Genomic DNA, 25,569 nt, shown 5'->3' with positions numbered 1-25,569 from the left:
CAGATATGTTTGCCTCCCAAGGGATGTCAGACTCCAGGAAGACCAAAAAAGAGGAGATACCAAGGAATTGAAGAAACGATAATGAAACGTCCAAGAAAAGAACATGCTTGTTCAAGATGTAATCGTCCAAACCATAATCGTGCGACCTGTGATTACGTTATTTCATGAGAGTTTTGGCGTTCTGGGGCATTTGAATTTTCATTTGTTTACTCTGTTTTAGTCTTTTAGGTATTCTTCAATTTGGTTTTAGGGTGCGAGTTTGGATTTTGGTATTATTCTTCTTTTCTGATTTTTCTTTTGTTTTGTGAATTTGAACTTCTTTATTTCAACGTAAGTGAATTTAGCTTTTGGGATTTGGTATGTTTTTACTTTTCTCTTTTATGTGGAATTTTGTTGTTTATGTAAATCTCTGCAATTGTTCTCTGCAATTGAGTATTTGGGTTCTGTGATAAGCCCCAATATCAGAGAAGAATAGATTTTTTTTTTTCCATCAGGGAAGAATAGATAAGAGGAGAAGAAATGAGAAGAGGATCTTTTAACAAAAAAAAAAGAAATGAGAGAGAAGAGCAGTAGAAGATGAGAAGTGTAAGAATACGAGAGAGAGAGAGAGAGAAGAGTTTAAGAAGTATATTTGATTAATTCATTGTTAACCTTTACAATAGTGTTTTCTCGTTACATATAGCAAATGGAAACAGCATAATACAAGCTTAGTCTACAGTCTATTCGACTTTTCAATAAATGGCTTCTGAAGTCCTCCTAAATGGCTTCCATTTTCCAGTTATTATCAGAGAAGTTTTTCCTGTCAGCTTCAAAACCATGACTCTCATCTGAACTGTTCCCCTCAACATCGACTGCATCAGACCAAAGACCATTAATGTCAACCGCGTTAGAATTATGACCGTCAATGTTGACAGGATCAGAATTATGACCCTCAAAGTAGCGATATTCACAACCAACAAACATTGTAAATGGATCTCTCTGCAGATTTCAAATGTTAAGACAACTAATACCTAACAGCGACCAAAAGCTGGACAAGGCCTCCTTCTTACTAGAAGTATAACTATCATTTTTTCGCCAAACTTTCTGTAACGGTAGATTCAGTCTCATCTTTTCCTAACATCCAAAATATTCTTCTTGAACCACATTTCAGGTTATCGAGTATATTCAATTCTTACAGGAGAAAGCAAATAAGTATGAGACCCCTTACCAAGGATGGAATCACGAACCTGCGAAGCTATTGAATTGGGTAATTATAATCTCAAATTTCTCAACCATACGTGGTTCTTTTTCTTCCTGGTTTGAAACTGAAAAAAAAAAACAAATCTTGTAATGTTAATATATGTTTGATCAATTTACATTACAGCAGAGAAACAATTAACAGCTAGTACCTGAAGGAACCGTTGCTTTTGCTCCTAAGTTGGAAGAAGAGAAGAACAACATTCCGGTTCCAGCCCTTGCAACAGAACAAGGCGGTGCTATTGATCTATCAGAAACATTGAACCGAGCAATGCCAACGACCACTCCATTTCCTTTGTCACTTCAAAGCGCGCAACAGTTTATTCTCTCCTGTAATTGCGGGTAACCCCGTAACTCAGTTCCACACAAGAGACGCATCATCAGAAACCGTAGAGCCAAGCCCGAGTTCTCGGAGTCTGACTCAGCCATTGAAAGAAGAAGGAGAAGAAGATGATGACGAAGTTCATGAGGGTAACATCAGTATATCAAGTGTTTAATCACAAGGGTAAAACTAAAATCTCTTTGCTCTATTGATCTTGTAACAGTTAAAATTAAAAATGTAAAAATGTTTTGTTTTGCTTCAGGTTAGTGAAAACACTAAGATAAGCACTGGAGAATTCAGGAGTGGACTTGACGAAAGCAAGCATCTCCGTCGAAATCGTCACTTCTATCGTTTATACAAAACTCCAAGTAATCATCACTAATGATCTCCACTATAACGCCTTGATTTCACTTCTATCAAAAGCACAACCCGTTTCAACTAAACCGTCTTTATCTTTACCATTTTAAACCGAATCATATTCTCTGATATGAAATGGAAAAGAAAATTTGAGGAAGTCAACTTATCTTGGATAAAAAGATGCCACAACATCCACGCTGATATTACTCTGGCAAAACACGATAAATTAATAATCACTATAAATTAATAAATTTTGCTGGTCCCAAATCGGGCAAATGTAAAAATTCATCAAATTAAATAAGATAATAAGATAATATTTTTTGAAAAATTCTTATGTAAATATATAGTCCCAACAAAAACATAATTAATAATTATATAAATTTATGCAAATATATATAAACATAATATTCTAAAATATGATTAATGTATTTGGTTTTACTTAAAGTTGAAATCTCATTGGTTCTCAATTCTCTAATTATTATATCAATAGTTCTTAATGCTGTTTTACTACATACATTTAAAATTTATTATGATTTTTTGATGTGATAATTGATTATCTTACTTGTAAATTTTTTTAAATGTATTGTATTATTATTTTCAATTTTATTATCAATAATACTGATAATAGCCATGATTTTTTTATAAATTTTTAATTTATGAACATGTATATTTTAACATGGACAATCTAATATGGTGTTAAAAACTATTTTATTGTGATAGTTATAATTGTTAATTATAATTTATATTATCAGATTTGTAAAAATTTTAAAATATAACATTATTCCAAAAAAATTTTTAAAAAAATTATATGCGGAAAATAAATTTTCTCTATAAATTATTAATTTATAGATAAATTAATATCACGATAAATTAATAAAATATTATGGTCCCAATATTATTAATTTATAGAGGTTTTACTGTATGTTGTTACATAAAGACTATGTATCAAGCACTTAATCTTCAATAAAATGTCGTTATATAAAAAAAAAAAGAAGATAAAGGATTTTTCCTTTCTTCGTACAGAGAGAAGATTTAGTCCAAATATATACCGTACGAATTCATTTATGTGCGGCTACCTCGTAAAGTATGGGGGAGAAGATACGTTAGGGCGAACCACCGTTTTATTTAGAATAATGGGTCTGAGCTGGGCCATGAGTACGTATTTACGTTAAGCCTCTTTTGTCTTTGTTTTTGGTTGAATTATTAGACCGACCTTGCAAACAATTATCAAAGAACTAATCCAAAACATTTCATAACTCTCCTCATTTTATCTCTCGTCTTCTTCCTCCTCGCTTCTTTTACTACTCTTCGTTTCTCTTCTGAAATCTTCTATCTCACTCTATTTATTCATTTCTTTTCTCATCCTACCTTTATCTTCTTATTGATAGATCTCACAATATTTTATCAAAACGCTTCTTATGGTGCTCTGTCTTTGTACATAGATTATTCTTCCTCTGCAACGCATCCTTCTTCAGTTTAGGTTAATGGTCTTAAGTCTTAAGATATTTTTGTGGATTCAAATTCAAATTAAAATTCAGATACTACTAATGAACTATTATAAGAATTGAAATTCATAGCATCCAATCACCATACCAAAACTGGTTTTTGAAAAACAAATTGAAGAACAACTGAACTGAGACAAAAGTTTTAGAGCTCGTACCTAGCCCAAAAAAAATGAAAATCCTAAAAATTTCAAACTAAAAAGAACTATAATAGAAAAACTAAATTGAGACAGTTTTAGAGCTCGTAACTATCCTAAAAGACAACCTTTTAAAATCCTAAAAATCTCAAATTAAAAAGAACAAAAAAATGCTAGAAAAACAAAAAACGTTTTTCCACAATGATCTGCTCCCAAAAAATCTTCTGCTGCCATTTTCTTCCGAATGTTCTTCATATTTGCATCACAGAGACCAGCTTCCATGTCGCAATTCAAGGCAAGACATTCAATATATTTCAATGCATATATTCCACAATCACCTGATTGTATGTTTCGAGGAATTCTGTTTTGCATCTTAATCGTATACTGGACAACACTTGCACTTTGATTAAGTGGAAGACTTAACAATCTCATCAAATGTGGAAATAGTTTCGCATACGGCTTCACAAACTGATATAAAGCTTTATCATCAGTATGCACAACACTGCTATCATACACATCAATCTGCCGGTGAGGGATCGAAATAGCAAGAGCAATCCAATGATTGTTGTTTACGTTTAAAACTACATAAACATCATTCACATCTACTCCAAATCTCTTCTCAGTTTTTCCACATCGAGGTAAGACACCATTGAAGTAATCGATAGCCACACTATTCCAAACAAATTCTTTGAATTTTTTGAAAAATCTCTATAGATGCTATTCATCAATATTGTGAATGATACATCCATGAATGCTAAACCTAACACTTTCTGCTAAGTTTGATCCAAGGTGGCCTTTCAATCACACACAAACATTTGGCTTGAAGAAAGGATGGGTTCAGGGTGAGGAAAACTGATCCAGATGTGGACTCAGCTATTTGAGCTAAGGAAGAGGGTGGTAAAAACAGGATTCTAGCTCAAATATGTATATCGGTATCCACAAACTTATTCAAACAATGCATCAAAGGATAATTTCAAGTCAATTTCAATGTTTTCACTTATTAGAGTTGAGTTCAATTCAAACTTGCTTCTCAGATTCAAATCATTTCAAGCCTTGCAAGCACAGAAGTCATTCACAAGCATATTTAATCCAAATTCTCAAAATGATGTACTCTCAAGGAAAGAACCTATCATTACTCCCATGCACAATGCAACCTATATGATGCAACTAGACTCAATCCTAAAAATGTGAAATGCAACTAGAATGAACATTTTTTGTGAAAATTTTTGATTTTTCGATTTTTTTGGTTTTTATATGCACTTAGATGCAGACTCAAAATGCAAATCAAAATAAGAACAAGAAAAAACATGGTTAGTAAACACAAAACCCCTCCCTCACACTTAAATAACACAGTCCCCTGTGTTATAAAAGCATGAGAAAGAGGAAAAAGCAAACTCAAAAATGCAAATGACAAATGAAAAATGCTGAATGCTCATTTACAAGTGTTTGGAGTGATACCTGGTGTGGTTTTTATGCAAAGGTGGAGTGAGTAGCTGCACCAGGTGAGGCTAGACATCACTGGAGATGGGTTTTGCTTGGCCTGAACTCCCTTTCTCAGCCTTCTCATACGCTTCATTTCATTTTTTCTTGAGCCATAGCCTCCAAAAGTTACCTGGGACCTGAGAACACCTCACAAAAACATCAAAAGATCCATAAAAAGAAAGAAAAGAAAAGATTAAAAGAACATATATACACTAAGTCCTAATGGGCCGGGTAAGCCCAGGACAATCTGGGTCCTGACCCGGCTTTGATGGATAGTGGTGTGGTTTGCCACGGTCAGATGATGCTTGGCCAGACCGTGGCAAACTGACAGTGTCAAAGTTCTTGGACAGATTCTTCATGATCAAGGTTGCCATGGCTTGAATTAAACCATGTCTAGTTGTCGTGTCTCTTCTTTTCTGAGTTAGGGTGATGAACTTCTTGGATTTCCACGGTCTTGTGTCATCCCGTGTCAATATGTTCGTGTCAAGGCGTGGACATTCGGTGATTGCCACGGCCTGATGTTTGGCCGTGGCATTATGGGCGTATCAAAGATCTTCATTGCTTGTCGTGGTCAGGTTCAAGGTCGTGCCTCAAGACCATGTCAAATCCTGAAGGTTGGCTTCATCAGTAGTACCTTGCCACGGTCTGGTGTAGACTGTGGTATTCTCACCGTGTAAATCACCGAAGGTTGGCAGAACATTGCCATGGTCAGGTTATACCGTGGCATTAAGGCCGTGTCATGCTCCTTTAACTCTTTAGCAAGTTTCAGATGTTGCCACGGCCTAATGCATGGCCGTGGCATGGTAACCGTGTCAAATCCCGAGAGTTGTCATATTATGCTACGACCAAGCCCAGGCCGTGGCATTATCACCGTGTCAAACCATGACACTTAGCACCTTATCCACTCTTAGACGTCTGGCTGATATGTCTGTCTCTCGCCTTCTAGAACTCACAGCTCACAACTCTAAATGCTACCAAACCAATTTCACATGAAAGGTGATTCATTAAGCTCCAACTTTGATGAAGAACTCAATTTCATCCGGGGAGTGCAATGGTTCCCGGAGGGCTAATCTCTGAGGTGCATTGCACGGGTCCAAATCTGCTTTTAGACATGTCTTCCTTCCGGTTGCAATATGCTCACGACTCCAAATCTCATGATTCCAAGCGGTCTAGAAACTAGACTCAGTTCTCTCCAACTTTAATGAAGACCCTGTAAACCAGATCGGAGGGGAAGGCTTCCCGGTAACGATGTCTTTGAGGTGTATCGGATTTCTCCAGAATGAGTGTGAGACATGTTTGTTTTCCGGTAGCCATATCTTTCGTCTCATTGCTCCAAATGCCTTGATTCTAAATGTTCTGGAATCTAGATTCAATTATCTTGATCTTTGCTGAATAATCCGGAAGCTGAATCTTCCGGCAAGATCTTTCGGTAACGCGATTTCTGAGATGTATCTGCACCCGAAAGTTTTGGCCGAGAAGCTTAAGCGACCAGTACGTGTTTTGGCCGAGAATCCTACCTGCGGTATTGATTTTAGCCGAGAATCTCCGACCATCAGTACATTCTTTTGCCGAGAAGCTCCATAACGCCCATTTTCACCATTTTTGATCATTTCAAGTCCATTTTTTCATCTGGTTCACAGTCTCCACTCCAAATAGGCCCCCATAAGCACCTGTTTAACACTCCAAACCATGCAAAACTCTCTTGGACCTAATGCAATCTCTTAAGTCCTAAAACAATACCTAAAATGTATGCAAATGAGACATGATTTGGAATTAAATATGTAGATGTAATTGATGAATATATCAATAATGTATGCCCATACTAAATGAAGTTATAGATCCGTGCTTGAAGCAAGAGTTTGCCGAATAATCTCGCCAAAAAGAATTTCGATAAAGTTTAAGAATCTATAATCAAAGATCCCTCCATATTTCCTACATTGTCTTCTTCTCCATGTTTCTTACATTGTCTTCTTCTCCAGGTTTCCTACATTTTCTTCTTTTCAACGGAGCTAGATAGTTTTTCTTCCCTTAAGGAGAAGTTTCTTGATTTTCAATTGGTTTAATTCCACGTTAACTGTAATGATGTTTGTGATGATTGCTTAATTTCCTGAAAAGGGTAAGATTACAAGAACTCATGTTTTCCATGTAAACAACTTGGAGTCAGATTGGCCCCTTATTGAGGTGAGCCTCTTCCCACCAGATCATTAGTCTATGGAGTCCTTGCTGCCAAAAAAAAGTTTGATAAGTATCTTCAGAAACTGTCCAATATAATATTTTGCCTAAAGTAGAAATATATTTTTGGCTCATTTAGAAACATAAGTATTATAAAGTTGAAGGCGTTCAATGTGATCAACACACGTAAGGTAATTAGTAAAAGAGAATGATTCGAAATTAGTATCACGTATGTCAAGTTAAACGATTAAACGATCAGATTTAGATTTTGACATGTTTAAATTATTTTGAATAATTCCCTCTTTTAGCAGTCAAAAAAATATTAATAACTCGCTCTAATTTTTGTGGTAGTCACGTTTTTTGTTTTTCTTAACGTTTGTATATTCGCATATAACACCACTAAAGCTATTACCAATTAATTTCGTCTAAAGGTTCAAGTATTTTACTGGTTATTAAATAGGGAACATATTCTGAACATAAGTTAAGAAAATTAACAACATTGACGTCGGTCCCATGGCTAATATATAGATGTCCGACTCTGTGTCATATACAGACACACCGTAAATTGATCTGAAAAGTAGTTTAAAAATTCTTTAACCAAAAAAAAGTAGTTTAAAATTTTTATAATTGATCATCTGAATGTTGGAACCCAATATTAATAAGCATTTGGATTTGTAACATTGTGTTTGTGTGTGAGTAAAAAATGAAGTTTAATAAGCAAATGGGCCGCCTATGGAAATGAGATGTTCCTATTGGCTATAACTAAAAGTGGAAGTTTAGTGGAAGTGTATTTGTCCCACATTGCTCACCAAGGAGAAAAATCTCTTGTATATATATGGCCTTTTCACAATAAGGGTCAACAGCATTGTGGAAGTAAAAAGGCATTATGCAAAAACACCTACGCGCGCCGCCGCCGGTGCCGGTGCCGGTGCCGGGCTCGTTGCTCATTGCACGTTGCACGTTGCACGTTGCACGTTGCATTTTTTAGTTGGCTCTTAGGGCTCTTGGGCTCTTGGGCTCTATATAGCTGGGTGTGGGTCGTGGACTTCTTAGTTCCTACGAAATATTTTTTGCATTTTGAAAGGATAAATCTTAGGAAATAAAAGATTGCGTCCAGATAATAACGGAAGATTTTCGAATCCTTTTGCTTGCAGAAAAAGGAGAATATCTCGTGAATATTCTTTTTTGCCAAAGCTTATTCCTTGCGGATCAAGCTGAACCTTCCAATATAAATAGACGCCTTCTTCTCTCATTCTAAACAATCGAATTCTCGAACACACCAAACACACAGCAAATAATTCTTTCCAGCATATCCCTCTCGTCTTAATATCGTAAGTATCGCAAATAATTCAGTTCGCAGATTCCATTACGGGTGTTGCGTAATAGTCTCATCACGGTTGTATCCTGGGATTCAAAAATCGCAACAAAACGTCACACATTACGGGCGATTTATTGAGTTAAGGAAAGAGATTATATCTCGACTCCGTGTTTTCGTCTTTTTCAATCGGTTTTTTAACTCCCGTTTTAATCTCTTACCTTAACATATTGTTTATAATATTGCTATTTTCTATTCTTGATTTCAATCGGATTTTCGTGGTCCTACACTGAATAAATTATTTAGAATGAGTAATTATTGTAAGTAAGTTTGAAACAATTTCTTGATAATATTTGTAGAAGGTAGAACGTGCATGAAAAAATTTTGTTGTAGAGTTTTTAAGGTATTTTGACTTTAATTAATTTTATGCCAATGACAGATGTTTAACTTATGTCAGTTGGGGATTTTTTTAATATGGAAAAATTCAAATGCAAGTTCAGTGGTGAAATATTAAAAGTTCAAAATCTTCTAACACATGAGTTGTAAACAAATTACACAGCATAAGAAGAATTCAAATAACATAAAAAGATTGCTGTCATTTAAACGAGTTTGGCTTTGAATTGTTCGTCAAACTATATAGTTTGAATCAAATTTCATTACTGCCTACTACTCATTACTATTTGGGTTATTTAAAATTGATTATAATATACAAAAGTGAAAACATATAACTTCTAACTTCTGATAGGTAGTAGACCATATAATTGATGAGAATGTTTGAAAATTCCTTTAAATAGAATAGATTATTTGAAAATGAGATAACGTTCACATAATTTTTGGGAATTATTATAAAATAAAATAGAAAGATAGAATGTGTTTTAATAGATACAGAATATCTGAATGAAACAAAGATGTGTTGTAAAACACGAATATAAGAACTTCTTCGTATTATTCTTCTTATAGTTGACAAATTTTCAAGTTATAACTCGATCCTGTAAATAAAACGCACCACATTTTTTTTTTCTTCTCATGTGAGTGAGGATGACGAAAGAGAGAAAGGAAAAAGAAGATTGGAAAAACTTTTAAAATACCCACGTTGTATAACATTTGTTAGAAAAATACCTAAATTTTTTTGTCTCAAAAATACCTGAATTATTAATCATTTCACTTTAATACACAAACTATTAATCATTCTCTTTTTAATACTCAAACAATTAAATTTGATAATTTTACAAATCAATAATTTCAAAAACCCAGTTTTACCCTCAATTAGTTCTTAGATTCAATTTATTTTATTAGAAAAACAAAACTATAATTTAAAAACCTGAAAAAAATTCTTGACGAGACCGTCTCCAACTCTCCGCCTTCGATTCAAACCGTCTCCGACTCTCCGCATTCGAACATCTTGACGAGACTCAATGCAATTTTCTCCTCCGCCGGCTTCAAAAGCTATATTCATCTTGGACTGCGATTATCTTCAAGATTTTTTGTCAATGACTCCTTTTCCTGATCATGAAATCAACCCCGTTGGACTCCGATCTAATCTCTGCATTTTCTGGTGAGTTCCTTGTCGATGGACCTTCTGCAGACTTTAACAATTCTCGATTTCATCTTTCCAGCAAATTTAGATTATCAGAGATGTATACCAAGATTCTTTCGGTGACACACCTTTCTTTCTTCCTCTCTCACGACAACGACATCTTAGTCAATTTCTCTCATGGAGTTGAAGATTAAATTCATCAAATTTGACACCAAATTGGATCCATATTTCAATTATCTGAACCAAATTCATCAAATTTGACACCAAATTGGATCCCTATTTAAATTCATCAAATGAATAACTTAATCTCAATCTCGACCTCAGATCCATCGATCTAGCCTTAAATGAATCTAAAATCTAAGAAATTGGTCACTGCTTGGATCGATTACAAAAATAGTTTGCTTCTATTGAACATATTCTTGATTTCTTGGATCGATCAACACATTGATTCATATGGTTGAGAATTTCATTTGCAGGGACATGATATTAAATTGCAGAGAAAAGGTCGGAGAAGGAAGATAAATTTTTTTAGGTTAATAAATTATATTTTTGTTTTTGTAATAAAAATAAATTAAATCTAAGAAATAACTGAGGGTAAAACTGGGTTTCTGAAATTATTGTTTTGTAAAATTATCAAATTTAATTGTTTAAGTATTAAAAAGAGAGTAATTAATAGTTTGTGTTTTTAAAAGAAATGATTAATAGTTCAGGTATTTTTAAAGGAGTCAAACAAATTTGGGTATTTTTCTAACAAATGTTATACAAATTCTTTAAATTGATATGGCAAATGACGTGTTTTAAGGATGAGTCTTTATATAATAGATTACCGACCAATAAACCTTACCAATTCAATTTTGGGATAGGTTACAAATAAATCTTAAATTCAATCTGAATACCAGAATATGATATATTTTAAGAAATAAACTTACAAAAAAAACCAGAATTATTGGTTAACACTTAAACCACTTTATTAACCAGTTGCAACCCGGTTTGATGAACACTAAAAGGCATATCCTGAAACGTTTCCATACAAGTTGACCTTAAAAACACACAAATTTTCGATGACCGAATAACCAATTTGCATCATACCAAACACAGACCAGACTTAGAAGAGTTCAGTTTCCTTGTGTGTATAGATCACACAGTCTGACTGTGGGTAAGCCACACAAGTCAAGACAAAACCTTTCTCCAAGTGATCATCCTCAAGAAACGAACCATCAGACTGGTCAACTTGGCCTTCCTTGATCTGACCAGCACAAGTGGAACACGCACCGGCTCTGCAAGAATAAGGCAAGTCAACTCCTGCCTCTTCAGCTGCGTCCAATATGTACTGGTCGTCTTGGACCTCGAACTCGTTTTCTTGGCCTTCGGGTCCTATGAGCTTGACCTTGTATACAGCCGACATCGTGGCACCAGAGTTCGCTGAGCATTTCAAGCCAAAGGATCTTGAGACTTTATTGACTGATCCAATTGAGAATTGCTGGCTCTTGGTAACGTTGAGCTTGTTGGTAGGCTGGCTTCTAAGAACCGCCTTGGTCATGCTAGTGGAAGAGAGTCGCACGGTCGCCATTTTGTTTTTTGTTTTCACCTGCGGTTACACAAGCTTAAGATTTAGGGTTTCTTAAAACATCAATCATTAATAAACATATCAATATAAACTTCAACTCATCTTTACACAAAGGAGAACAAGCTTCACTAATACACACCACACATAATTGCAATCACACATAATTGCATTCACAGGACGAACTTATTAACAGTTGATGCATTGATCTCAACATTAGTAGACAGTTTTAGACATAAACCAAACAAATGCGAGCCAAAACAATCGAGAGAATGTGCATCACAAGTAGCAACTGGAAGCTAGAATCAGAAGAGAATCTGTTCCAAATTGCAAAACTGATGTGTTAAGTTTACTCTATGGAGCGTAATGAGAAGATTCAAGCTTGAAAACTTATATAGATCTTCACTCGATGCTCCAAAAACACAAAGACTAATGAAATAATACTAAAACCCTAAACATGTTTTTGTTTAATCAAATCAATTGCTTGAACCAAGATTAACTATACAACAGCAACAAAGATCGACGCCATCAACAAATAACAAAAGTTCATCAAATCGATTGAATGTTGAATTAAACGATTAATTTGCAATTAATAAGTTCGATTTGCGATCGGTCACTATCAGATAACGATATAGAGAGGAAAAATCCAATCGGAAGATATTTTGGTAAAGAAGATTTTTTTTGTCCCCACAAAGAACTCAAATAAAAACAACATACAAGTAGATTCCATGATTTTATCTACAAACATCGTTTCATTCAAAACAAACTTGAGAAAAACGAAAACAATTATCAGAGAAACAGCAAAAATAAAATAGAATCAAATCGAATCTGGGAATCTGAAACTTACAGAAAAGACAGAGAATGAGGAAGAAGGAGGAGGCGGAGACTACGAGAGCGGTTGGTGAAGAAGAGAGGAGAAGGAAATATAAAAGGGGAAGGAAGGGCAGTGTGGCTTTTGGAAGGCCGTGACGGCCCAACTTGCTACCTTCGACGGCTAATTTTTTCTATTTTGTTTTTATTTTTTTCTGTTGTTTCATTTTTAAAAAACAAATTATCTTCTTTTAATTACAAAGTGAAAATATTTTATATAGAAAATTAAAAACATAGCGAAGAAAAAAAAATCATATTTTGCAAGATATGTTTCATGTTAAATCCGATTATATCAAGATTAATTGTTTTTGAAACTTGTTTATAAAAAGAACAAGACTTTTTTGACTAGTTTAAAATTGTTGATTGATACAACTTTTATTTCATGATATCTGTCATGTATATATTTTTTTTCATTAATACTAATCAGGTTATGACACAAATCATATAATCTATTCAGTTTTCTGTTTTTTTTTATGTGATAAAATTATTGTCCTGGAAATATATACTGTTAGATAATCAAGGTTTTATGAATATAATTAGTCATAGAAAATATAAACAAATGATATGTGTTTAGATTGAAAAGTATTTTTGAACAAGTGATGTAATCTTGAAAAACTCAGAAATCCAATTTGATAGTACTGAGTTTACATAAAATATATCATGAAAGTAAACCCGAACAAGTGAAATGAAACAGTTTAACGTTATATAGTAAGATATGTTTTAAAAAGAGTCTAAAAAAAGAATACAAAAAACTCTATAAAATTGATTAAAAAAAAAAATCTCTAAACATCAAAATATAAGTGTACCCTAAACATGTTAGATTATACTTCTGTTTAGTGAACTTTTAAACTAAAACTAGAAAAGTTTGGATATTTGGAAAGCTTGAAGAAAAGTGTAAACCATCTTTTTCCAAACTGTAATACTTATTTTGTTCTAATATAAGTGATGTTTAAGATTTTTGCATACAGATTTAAAATTTTTTTTAATTTTTAATTTTTCCATACTAAAACTATTATTTATTGTTTGTTAAAACATAATTTAACAATTAAAAAAATAATCTGCAGAATACAAATAGTCAAAAAATAATAAAAAATTATTGATTTGTGTATTGAAAATTGAAAACATCACTTATTTGAGAAAAAAAAAACTCTTAAAACATCACTTATTTCAGAACAGGAGTATTGTGTAGTGATAAAAAAATTAAAACTTCTTAAATTAAGTTGAATATTCGTGATTAAGCTGCTAACCTCTTGATAGAATGTTTGTTTGGCAATAAAAATCAACAACGGGCTCTTAACCAGCGCGATAACCTTGTTAATGAGAAAAAAATACGTTAAATATGTAAAAACAATAAGTTATGAAAATAATAAAGTAGTATAATTATTGAATACTTAAGTTGCGTAATGGCCTTTTGTTGGTGGATTAGTGAGATCAAAGGTCAAAGTGGGAAGTTGGCATTACAAACTTACGAACTAGCGCCCCTTGACTCAGGCCATTGGCCGTATGCAACACTTAAACCCTAGAGAGGTACTTTTTATATTTTAATCATTAGTTTGATTTCTCTTCAAACAATTATGTCAACAGAAATCGACGAAACTCAACATTGTTTTTGGTAAATCCTCTCTTATTCTAATCTCTAGTAACTATTTATCGTCTAAATTTATTTAAAATATTAAGGTGGAATTAAAAAATAACACAAAAATTAATATGTTTTAAAACAGAAACAAAGATTACTATAATTTTCCGGAGACAAAGCCATATGAAAGGAAACAAAACTAGAATTACACAAGTAATTTAGACCCAACAATAAAAACTAAGGATCGATGGAAAAAAAAAGAACCATTAGCATTAAAATTGGACGCCAAAAAAGACATGTTGAAACTAAACCGAAAACCATGATCTTCGGAAAAAACCAAACTGATAAAAGCTTTCAAAATACTTGAAAACTCAAGGAAGGCACTAAATCGAAACAAAAATTGACAACAAAATAGACAATGAAAAACGCAAACCCGAAAAAGTACAAAGCACATAAACAAAACCATTAAAACCCTTCTAGAAACTGATGCATTCAAAAAGAACTAGGCATAAAAGATAGATACAGACTCAAAATCGGCTACCTCCTAACAAGAGAAAAACTCCCAATCTGTGGCTTTAAAATGCCACAGCGAAGAGCTAATGTCTAGTAACTTAACCGACTACTTTTCGATCCGGTCGTCAAGCCAAATTGTTTTTAGATCATAATTGAAAATTCGTTACACACTTTATTCATTTGATTGTTTGAACACTTTTGCTGCATCGATTAACCAATTGAGAATTAATAATTAGCCAATAATTATTAGGGAAAATTGTCAAAAAAAGCATGAACTTTCAAAAACTGGCCAAAAAAAACATGAACTATGATGAAGGCCATTTAAATCATCATATTATGTTGACTGAAAATTTAAAACCTGAACTTATGTTGACTTGGCCAAAACAGACATGTCGTTAAATCCTTAAACGGATTGATTAAACAGAGTTTAACAACCGTTAAAAAACCACGTTTAATTGATACATCGTCGTTTTACTTCTCCTTCTTTAAACCCAAAATCGACCTTCTTCTTCTTTAACTCCAAAATCGACCAAAAATCCCCAATTCTGTTTTTAACCCTAAATCCCCAAATCAATTTTCAAACATTCTCAAGCTCTAAATCTCCACACACACACATCGATTTCTTCTCTGAATTTTCCTTCTCCTATCTCAATGAGTACCAGTTCTGAGCAATGTATTGTTTGTGTCGACCGTGGGTTTCCGTCGAAATGTATGTGTGGATCGGAGGTGACAATATACACATCTAAAACTCAAGAAAATCCAGGACGACCTTTCTTCCGCTGCATAACAAAACGAAAGGTATGTCTTAATTTGGTATGAAGTTGATAATGTGGGTCAACTTTCCCAAGCTTTATCGACATAGAATCGATAACGACAGTTGTTGTGTTCTTGTGTTGTTTTGTTGTCAAACTAGGGACATTTGTTCAAGTGGGTGGAAGATTCTGTGTATGAGGAGGTTGAAGATGTGAAAACGGTGGTTGTAGAGCTAAAGGATACAATCAAAGAATTGGAGGAAAATGTGATGTGCAATAAAAAGGAAATCCAGAATGGCAAACTCTTGATCAGATTGTGTTTTGTGTGTCTATTTTTGATGTTCATTGCTGTTGTCTACTTGATGATTGGTAAACCAAAAGACATGAATATTGTTCTTGGTTACTAGTATCTTTGCTTTGAGTTAGTGTCGTAGCTTTTCGTGGTTTGTTTATGTATTGTCTTATGCAATGAAACTTTTGTAATCTAATCAACGTCATGTTCTATATTTGGTTTGTTTATAACCCTGCAAGTAAGTTTTTCTAAAAAAATAGGATCTGTAGAGAACAATTCAACACACGCATCATCAAATAGTCATAACATAAAACCTGAAAGTGAGACAACAATTCTAAACTCAAAAAGTAACATCTCAAACTTAGTTCCCTCATTCCGCTGAAAAACCTCAGCTTGATAGTCCCATATACGAGAAAAATGTTTCTCATGACTAGCCTTCCTTTCTCTCATTACTTTTGTCTTTGCCTTTGCACACTGGTCTTCAGTCACTTCTAAATTGTACTGAATCTTAATATCAGCAACCATCTCCTGTTTTGTAAACTTTGGATTCAATCTCAGCCTTTCTGAATATAACCAAGCGATTGTTGATCGCTTCAACATCTTGGAGTAACCTGATCTAACGCATATATGCTCATCCACATACACCTTAATTTGAAATTTATGTCTTCTCCTCTCGTATGAACAATAAACTCTCCACGGACAGTCCATATCAGTGTCAGAACACTTTGCACCGATCCTCTTTGATTGAGATCTGTATAATTTAATGTCGTATCTGGGCTTAAGAGAGTACCTTAGAACTGTAAGCTTGAAATCTTCTGGAGAATTGAAAGTTTTCCCCAATACTAGCAACTCATCTGCATCTTCATTAGCTCTACGCTCTGCTCTACGCTCTGCCTCTTCAGGATCTTCTTCTTCGTCTTCATCATCAGACTTAGGATCAGGAATCTTCTCATCATCCCATATATCATCTCCACTGTCCGCATCACTCTCTGGTTCATCTCTCACAACCTCTCGAAAGTCTTCTTCTAACTCTCCTTCTTCTTCGACGCCTAATCCGTGGTCATCGTTTGCAGCAGCTTCTTCATCATCGTTTGCAGCAGCTTCTTCATCATCGTCTGCAGCGGCTTCTTCATCACCTGCATCATCAATTGCATCACAATCCTCATCACCAGTAACCCTGCAATCATCTTCACTATCGACCTCTCCTTCGTGTTGGATTCCTTTATCTCCATCATTTTGATCTTCTTCTGCACTTTGATCTTCTTCATCATTAACCGTTTTACTTCGACTCTCTTCAGTATTGACAGGCTCGAGATGTTCAGGAGCTTGAGGGTGCTCTCGAATTCGTACTGTGATGAATTCTTCTTCTTCAGCTCCAATATCATGCGGCTCTTCTTCTGCTCTGCTCGTTGTAGCACGCTTACTCCATCGGGTTGGCAGCTGCTTGTTCTTCCTTTTTTTGGTCATCTCTAAGAGAGAAATCGAGATTTTGAAAGAAATCGATGTGGAGAGTTTGAAAATTGATTTGGGGATTTAGGGTTAGAAGCAGAAATTGAAATTTTTTTTTATCGATTTTGGGTTTAAGGAAAGAGAAGTAAAACGACATTGTATCAATTAAACGTGGTTTTTAACGGTTGTTAAACTCTGTTTAATCAATCCGTTTAAGGATTTAACGACATGTATGTTTTGGCCAAGTCAATATAAGTTCAGGTTTTAAATTTTCAGTCAACACAATATGATATATGATGAATTAAATGGCTTTCGTCATAGTTCATGTTTTTTTTGCCAGTTTTTGAAAGTTCATGCTTTTTTTGACAATTTTCCCATAATATTAGCCTATTTTCTTTATACCAAAATTTATTACCAAAGTAAAATGGCTAAGCTCCCGGTTATTCAACTGAATCTTTTACCTCTTGGAAATTCCTTAAATTTCGATCTATATACCGTAGAAAGTTTCCTATCCTAAACAATAGATAAAGCAGTCATGAGATAGTAGATGGATAAAATTGAATTGTAAATATTGTAGGACATTGCATATATCGTCTACCAAAAAGCAAACTAGCACTTGAATTCTGCTAATAATATCATTCCAAACCATATCTCAAGAAGCACAAGATCTCTGAAAAAAAAAAACACAAAGCAAAACTCGAAGTTGGACTGATGGAGTAGATAGCTCAAAAGATCCTTTGTGGTGGTCCCATGGTGCTCTTCAAGTACAAACACCTTACCTGCAAAACATTCAAATCAAGAAGAGATTAGAAAGAGCTTTAGAGAGATGTATTAACGAAGTTTACAGAGAAACAAGACGCAATCATTACGTTTTGCCAATTCTTCTTCAATAGCGAGACAAGAAAGTTGACGCTCATCTGCACGTTCTGAAAGAGCTGCTTCTCTTCCATGGAAAGGTTACCAACAGCAACACCCATACACAGAACTTTCTTCAACTGGAACTTCACAGTTGCTTTCGTCTCATTCACCTTTGATTCCAACGACTCTTGATGGCTCACCAGAGTTGGGAACTTTCCTGCGTATCAAAACCCATATCAAGAAAGCTTAGAACAAGAAAAACTGAAACTACATCTAAACGTGAGACGTAAGAACAGAACAGGAATGAGTTATCGAAGAAACTTGCCTGCCTTGTTAAGACCAGGACCAAGAAGACGGGGAATCTGCTTAATGACGGATTCAGAAGCCAAGAAAGCATGGTACTTCTTAGCAAGCTTCTTAACAAGCTTCTTGTTTTTGTTGAGCTTCTTCAAAGCCTCAACATCCATATAGTCTAGTCCCATCTTCTCAGCCTATCAAAACCAATTCACTTTGTATCAAGCTCCAGTTAAACCCAAACATCAACATTTCAAGAACAACCAAGTTCTTCCTTGATACACAAATTCAGAGAGAGATTTTAAATCACCTCTTCAACATGCTGGGCATCTCCAAGCATACAGATCTTCATTTTCGGGCGAGGAATGTGTGGGAGCTTGACAGAACCACTGAAACGCTTGTCCTTTTGTGGGTCATAGTTCTTCAGACCAATCTGAAGCTCCACTGTCTCCACAAAGTTACGTTTCTTATCCTCAGATTTGCTCTTGACAGTTGTGATGGCTTCTCTAAGAGCCTCACTCTGAAGCTTACTGTATATTCACAATCACATTTCACAGAATTAGATCAACAAAACAAAACAAAAGCAATGTACTATAGTAATCTAATGAACAGCAAGACTTCTACGATTACATTCTCTAATCCATCAATCTAATTGAACATAGACAAATTTGGAGATCACTTGATGATATAGCGATTAGAGATCTAGATGATAATTGGGAGAAGAGTACCTCATCTTGGGTTTCTCTCAGTTCACGAATCTCTGACCCTGGAAACAACAAAGCAAACAAACAAAAAAAGGGATCAATTTTGGAGATGAAACCCTCATTTTACACCATGATTTAGTAATTTGTATTCAGCAGAAATCAAAATCTTTCATATCATAGGTTACGTAATCACAGTGAAGACAGTAAACGGGAAAAAAAAACGAAAGGAGAAGTGAAGAGGTCGGAGAGAAACGAACCTGAAAGGTGAAGCAGCTGAAGCCCTATTTTGCTTTCGAGGCGGCTGAAGATTTTATATGAGGAAAGAGGAAAAAAATTGGAAGGAAGAGACTAAACCCTAACTAGATTGATCTCGTCACATGGGCCTTTGGTACATTGTTGGGCCATTTGTTACATTTTCGGCCGAAATTATGTCTCAATTAGCCCATCTTTATATATATATAAATATATATATATATATATTTTTTTTGTTGTAATATACTTCATTTCAGTAATTTGGAAATGTATGAATGATTCATATTAGGAGTTTGATGTTTTAGTTGCGCGATTGCTCTGATTTTTAGTTTGATAATTACCCATACATAACATCGCTTATTCTAGATATGTTAGTAATCCAATGAAACACAAACAAAGACACAATAACTTGAAGACTCTTGAGTCTCTAAATTTACAAGCAAAAGTGAAGGCTTTTTCTTTTTTTGTTTAAGGGTTTTCATTAATTATATAAGAGAACATTGTATCATAACAGAAGAAAAAATACTAGAAGAAAAAAGATTAAGATTTAGCTTAATCTACCAGAAGCTCGTAAAGAGCAAAAGCTGAGAGAAAATAAGAAATGATAAAACCAAATAAAATTTTAGATTTGAGATTCACGACTACCACAACCTCGACGACGGCTTTGCGACCATTGCACAAAAGTGAAGGCTTCAACCATTCACAAGATGACACAAAAATTAGATACAAACTGTTTCGACATAAACTTGGAGGATTTTAAGGTTAGTTCTAGCGTGATCACATCCGAGATTAGAATTGATCTTAGTCGGGTATGGGTTTGGTTTAAATTGGATAGAGACTTGATTTCATATTATGCTGGGTAATAAACCAACAAATTTGTTTTGGGTTAGCTTATTACTCAGTACAAGCGGGTTTAAAATCAACGTTTCCATTCTCTTGATCATGACAGACTTCAAAAAAAAAATTGACTAGTATGTCAGATAAATAAAACAGTCGAATGATTAAAAAAATAAATATTTAAATTAAATAATATTTTCACAAAATAATCATAAACCGCTAAAATGTTGGAAATATGATAGTTCTTATTAAGAATACACATGTGAGTAGCACCGACCATCGAAGATTTCAAAATGATCCTCCGCATCCGGTGTTCCTCAACTGTCATGTCCTCTATCTAAGTAGCGCGAATCTCCACCTTCTCGGGCTTCTCTGAAGAACCGTCAACTCCCTCCGCCGGCTGTTCCCTCTCCGACGAGATATTTTCCGACCTTTTCATCCTCATTTTTTTCCATGGCACATAAGGTCGAGTCTTTGTTCACGTTTCAGCATTCATCTCCTGCTCTGTCGTGGTCAGCAGATCTGCTCTCCCACCTCCGCGTGGTGAACTTTTCGGCACAGCCAAACCCTACTCTTCAGCAGGAGCCACCAGAACCACCGGATCCGCTGGATTTACGATATCCTCTTCCGCTTCTACCCATTGTTCCAGAGCTTTCCACACGCTTGCTTCTATTGCATACATCTCCGGATCTTTTGTCTGTGTTTGATGAGTACTTGTGACTTGTGGCCTCCACTTTCATGGATGGTGCTCTACTCCCTCCCAAATGTCGTCTTCCCTTCTGGAAATTTATCCCTCCGCTGATACGATCATAGACCCGGAGGACGACCCAGACAAGGGAATCAAGGTTCCGGAAGCACATTTGGCCGTACCGGATGGACCTATGACGCGATCCAGAGATAAGAAGCTGGCAGGGACGGTTTAGGCTGTACTTAATGGGATCAAGATCGGAACAGGCGACCCAGCATCACCCGAGATTGTGACCGTGCTCATGAACGCCGGCTGTAACTAATCTGGTCCGGGTAATGGCTTAATACTCTTTTTCCTTACACCCGGGTTTTTCCCAATGGGTTTACCGGGTGGGGTTTTAATGAGGTTAAATCCATTGCCCATCTCTCGACCCAGGTTTGTTTGCGGTCTGGTTCATGGGTCGGCAGCGCAAAAGTCATTTTTCGGCTTGGCAATTCAAGAGTCAGTCAAAGGCCAGCCGAAGAGTCAGTCCATAGCTTATTTATTTCAGTCAAAGACTTTATTAATTTTTCTGTCATTTTCGAGTTTGTCTCTTGAACTACTCCGCCTGCTATATAAAGGCTTGTACCCCTTCTCATTTTCGCCATTCACTTATCAAATAAATCTGAGATTTTCTCCTTTGTTCTTTTTGAACTTTTCGATTCCTTAGGTGGTTAGCCTCTTGAATCATTTTGGTTTATCAAGTTCAATCCATAGAACTTGACGCAGTCTTCGCCTGCAAAGTTTAAGTTTCCGTTTGTAGTAATTGGGGCTTAGGGATTTTTGGGAACTCATTTCCCACGCCCTAACATCCTTTTACCGACGATCTCTTTCTCTTTACTCCACCCCCTTGTTCCAAGTTATTCTCCGCGAGTTTGGGCCTAAGGATTTTCGGGATTTATTCTCACGCCTTCTCATCTGCTCTGAGATCCAGCTGGAGTCAAGGATCTATCCATCTGATACCGACCAAGTGTGTGGCGTTCTTTGGGAATTCGTATCAAGTGGTATCAGAGCCACACACTTGAAGAAAGCGGTATTATCTATCTTTCGTCCTTTCAAATTCCGTCTTATCCTTTCTTTCTTTTGTAATTCCAGATCTATTCAAAAAAAAAAGATCTGTGGAAACCAAAAATCTTTACTATCTATCTTCTCTTTCTTCATAATCGCTTGATATTCTGAATTGGTTTAGAGATCTACATCGAGTTTTTGATTTAGTTCCCTTAGAACCGAGGAGAGTCTCTTGAGTGTTTGTGAGATCCTTAAGAGAGTTAAGTGAAACACCGAGTGAAACACTTTGCGAGACTTTTTGCTAACTTGTTTGTTTGTTTTGCGAGGTATTATATGTCTTCTAGCGACGATCCATCCACTATTCGGTCAAAAGAAGTGAGAAAAGCCACTATGAACCATAGGCTGGACCAGATTACTCGGCTGCTGGGTCACATGAACCAGCGTTTGGAACAGTTGGAAGTGAATCAGCCTAGACGGGACAGAGGAACTGATCGCAGTGACCAGGAGGACCCAACCCGGAGGGAGAGAAATCATAACTGGAATGAGTTTGTCGTAGACAACCCATTTTACACTGACGGTCATACCTCGGGTGGTATTCAGGTACGACCCAGACGCGGCCGAGAAGATAGACGTGGTCACGGTCGTGAGCGATATAACCCAGATCCAACCCGCGGCCGTAACCGGGACGAGGCTCGATGAGACCGTAATGATCAAGGCCGGGGACAATACGAACCTGAACCAGTCCAAGCCCAAAACGACAATGACCTTGGAGGCATGAAGCTAAGGGTCCCATCTTTCTATGGTACAACCGATCCAGATGCGTTCCTTGAGTGGGAAAAGAAGATCGACATTTTGTTTGGTTGTCAGAACTTCTCAGAAAGAAAGAAGATCAACCTGGCCGCCACCAAGTTCCATGGGTACGCGGTAGACTGGTGGGACCAAGTTGTTACCAACCGGAGAAGGAACGGTGACCGACCGGTCGAAACGTGAGACGAGATGGCACGAATGATGAGACGCAGATTCGTACCAAGCCACTACCAGCGGGAGTTACACACTCGACTCAGACGTTTAACCCAGGGATCCAAGAATGTTGAGGAGTATTACTAAGAGATGGATCGGCTAATGCTGAAAGCCGATACGGTAGAACCGGAGGATGCGACAATGGCCCGGTTCCTGAGTGGCCTAAACCGTGATATACAAGACCATATAGAGCTGCAGGACTATCGGGACATTGGTGAGATGTACCACAAGGCGGTACTAGTGGAACAGCAGCTGAAACGCAAAGGCACCAACCGACCCGCATATGGTTCCAGTTCGCGACCTACATATAAGCCGAGTTATCCATCTCGATCCGACGCTAAGCCCAGGTCGGATTCCAAACCCAGCTCCTCTGCACCCGACTTCAAAGGAAAAGCCGAGGCTACACCGGCTAGACACCGCGACATTGAATGTTTTAAGTGTCGAGGTAAAGGTCATTATGCTAATAAATGTCTGAACCAACAAACCATGTTGCTTCTTGACTCAGATGAAATCGTGTCCGATGGAGAGGATACTGGACCGATTTATGACGATGAGGAGGATGAGGAATGAGCAGCAGAAGGTGAATTGCTCGTTGCCCGGAGAGTCCTACTAGCTCAGGAACCCGTAAAAGAAGAAGATCAGCGCGAGAACCTATTTCATACCCGGTGCTTGGTAAAGGGTAAGGTCTGCAGCCTGATCATCAATGGAGGCAGCTGTACGAACGTGGCAAGCACTACAATGGTGGAGAAACTTGGCCTGGAGACGCACACAAGCATCCGCAGCCTTATAGTCTCAGGTGGCTAAACAACCAAAGGCAGCTGAAGGTCACCAAGCAGGTCTCGGTTCCATTATCTATCGGACGGTACGAGGATGAGATCATGTGTGATGTGTTACCAATGGAAGCTGGTCATATCCTTTTGGGCCGATCTTGGCAGTATGACCGCAAGGCCATTCACGATGGCTTCTCCAACAAACACATGTTCGAACACCAAGGCCGCAAGATCACCCTAGCGTCTTTGTCCCCGCAAGAGGTCTACCTAGACCAGATCAAACTCGAGCAAAGCCACAAAGGAAAAAGCGTTGTGAGTGACCATCTAAACACTTCCACTAAATCTGAGAGTCTGAGAAAAACCCCAGAAACGGCCTTAGAGAGTTTACCCGTGAGAAAAGAAACTCTTTTTGTGAGGCCAAGTGAACTTAAGCACGCCGTGCTTACGAGACAATCTTTTGTCTTGTTAATGTTTAAAATGCTTTGGCTAGCCTTACTGACCGTGAGCCGGATCTTCCAAGCAGCGTTTTGCCTCTCTTGCAGGAATACAAGGACGTCTTTCCAGAAGAAAGCCCAAGTGGTTTACCTCCCATCCGGGAAATAGAACATCAGATTGATTTTGTTCCTGGTGCGTCCTTGTCAAACCGACCCACGTATCGAACCAACCCTATTGAAACAATGGAACTACAGCGGCAGGTCGGAGAGCTGATGGAGAAAGGACATATACGAGAGAGTATGAGTCCTTGCGCGGTCCCGGTCTTACTTGTGCCAAAGAAGGACGACACTTGGCGTATGTGTGTTGATTTTCATGCAATCAACAATATCACGGTAAAATACAGACATCCCATTCCTCGTTTGGATGATATGCTTGATGAACTTCACGGATCTTATCTTTTTTCTAAGATATATTTGAAAAGCGGCTATCACCAAATAAGGATGAAAGAGGGGGACGAATAAAAAACAGCCTTTAAGACAAAGTATGGGCTTTATGAATGGTTGGTAATGCCGTTTAGCTTAACCAACGCCCCTAGCACTTTCATGAGACTTATGAACCATGTCTTGCGGTCGTTCATAGGCGTTTTTGTCGTTGTGTACTTTGATGATATCTTAGTCTATAGCAAGAACTTGGCCGAGCACTTAGAGCATTTGCAGTTAGTATTAGAAGTGCTTAGGAAGGAGCAATTGTTTGGGAACTTGAAAAAGTGTACTTTTTGCGCGGATAGTGTTGTGTTCCTAGGCTTTGTTGTAGGTGCCAATGGGATCCAGGTCGACGAAGAGAAGATCAAGGCGATCAGAGACTGGCCTAGTCCCAAGACGGTTGGAGAGGTCTGAAGCTTTCACGGCCTGGCCGGTTTCTACCGACGGTTTGTAAAGGACTTCACCATAGTAGCGCCTCTCACCGAAGTAATCAAAAAGGACGTTGGTTTTAAATGGGGCACGACACAAGAAGAGGCATTCCAACTCCTTAAAAACAGGCTAACTCATGCACCTCTCCTTTCTTTGCCTGATTTATGAAAACTTTGAAATTGAGTGCGATGCCTCTGGTGTAGGTATTGGTGCGGTCTTAATGCAGGAGAAACGGCCTATTGCCTACTTCAGTGAGAAGCTTGGTGGCGCGACCTTGAACTATCCCACCTAACGACAAGGAGCTTTATGCCTTAGTCCGTGCACTCCAAACCTGGCAACACTACCTCTGGCCAAAGGAGTTTGTGATTCATACGGATCATCAATCTCTTAAACACCTCAAGGGTCAGCAGAAACTGAATAAGCGGCATGCCAGATGGGTGGAGTTTATTGAAACGTTTCCGTACGTGATCCAGTACAAACAGGGAAAGGGAAACGTTGTGGCCGACGCCTTGTCCCGCAAATATACCCTGATCTCGACCTTAGACGCCAAGGTCCTCGGTTTTGAAATGATCAAAGAAGCCTACACCTCCGATCCAGATTTCCAGGAAGTTTATCAATCTTGTTCTAAATTTGCCACTGGAAAATATTTTCGGAGTGATGACTTCTTGTTTTATGAA

At 36.9% G+C, this 25,569-nt stretch overlaps 3 protein-coding genes and 1 long non-coding RNA gene across 4 annotated transcripts; 2 read left to right on the top strand and 2 right to left on the bottom strand.

Annotated features, from left to right (window-relative positions):
* The first annotated feature begins 1,133 nt into the window (after positions 1-1,133).
* LOC18026644 lies at positions 1,134-2,000 on the top strand. Its single transcript, XR_002896559.1, has 3 exons — positions 1,134-1,246; positions 1,364-1,741; positions 1,821-2,000. It is a non-coding gene; the product is annotated as an uncharacterized LOC18026644 (long non-coding RNA).
* An 8,935-nt stretch (positions 2,001-10,935) lies between these two features.
* LOC18026643 (ferredoxin, root R-B2) lies at positions 10,936-12,594 on the bottom strand. Its single transcript, XM_006409704.2, has 2 exons — positions 12,472-12,594; positions 10,936-11,648 (listed from the first exon to the last, which is right to left on the bottom strand). Exon 2 carries the CDS (start codon positions 11,628-11,630, stop codon positions 11,166-11,168), a length of 465 nt encoding a protein of 154 aa, XP_006409767.1. The 5' UTR covers positions 11,631-11,648; positions 12,472-12,594; the 3' UTR covers positions 10,936-11,165.
* Positions 12,595-15,097: 2,503 nt separating this feature from the next.
* Positions 15,098-15,818, top strand: LOC112081635 (uncharacterized protein At1g43920, Chloroplastic-like). The gene is made up of 2 exons (XM_024148455.1): positions 15,098-15,396; positions 15,497-15,818. Exons 1-2 carry the CDS (start codon positions 15,235-15,237, stop codon positions 15,740-15,742), a joined length of 408 nt encoding a protein of 135 aa, XP_024004223.1. The 5' UTR covers positions 15,098-15,234; the 3' UTR covers positions 15,743-15,818.
* Positions 15,819-17,614: 1,796 nt separating this feature from the next.
* Positions 17,615-19,259, bottom strand: LOC18026642 (60S ribosomal protein L10a-2). Its single transcript, XM_006409703.2, has 6 exons — positions 19,190-19,259; positions 18,957-18,994; positions 18,539-18,758; positions 18,260-18,425; positions 17,946-18,151; positions 17,615-17,855 (listed from the first exon to the last, which is right to left on the bottom strand). Exons 2-6 carry the CDS (start codon positions 18,959-18,961, stop codon positions 17,802-17,804), a joined length of 651 nt encoding a protein of 216 aa, XP_006409766.1. The 5' UTR covers positions 18,962-18,994; positions 19,190-19,259; the 3' UTR covers positions 17,615-17,801.
* Positions 19,260-25,569: the final 6,310 nt, after the last annotated feature.

This window comes from Eutrema salsugineum, unplaced genomic scaffold (genome assembly GCF_000478725.1).
Source record: "Eutrema salsugineum unplaced genomic scaffold, Eutsalg1_0 scaffold_10, whole genome shotgun sequence".
In the NCBI taxonomy this organism is placed as follows: domain Eukaryota; kingdom Viridiplantae; phylum Streptophyta; class Magnoliopsida; order Brassicales; family Brassicaceae; genus Eutrema; species Eutrema salsugineum.
Note: the sequence above shows the minus strand (reverse complement) of the source record. Positions and strands in the feature narration are given on the sequence as shown.

Coding starts and splice junctions, on each gene's coding strand:
- LOC18026643 (XM_006409704.2), bottom strand. CDS start 11,630: ATGGCGACCGTGCGACTCTCTTCCACTAGCATGACCAAGGCGGTTCTT.
- LOC112081635 (XM_024148455.1), top strand. CDS start 15,235: ATGAGTACCAGTTCTGAGCAATGTATTGTTTGTGTCGACCGTGGGTTT. Junction 15,397..15,496: donor GAAAGGTATGTCTTAATTTG/GTATGAAGTTGA, acceptor TTGTCAAACTAG/GGACATTTGTTCAAGTGGGT.
- LOC18026642 (XM_006409703.2), bottom strand. Junction 18,426..18,538: donor ATGCCCAGCATGTTGAAGAG/GTGATTTAAAAT, acceptor TGGTTTTGATAG/GCTGAGAAGATGGGACTAGA. Junction 18,152..18,259: donor TCCTGGTCTTAACAAGGCAG/GCAAGTTTCTTC, acceptor TTTGATACGCAG/GAAAGTTCCCAACTCTGGTG.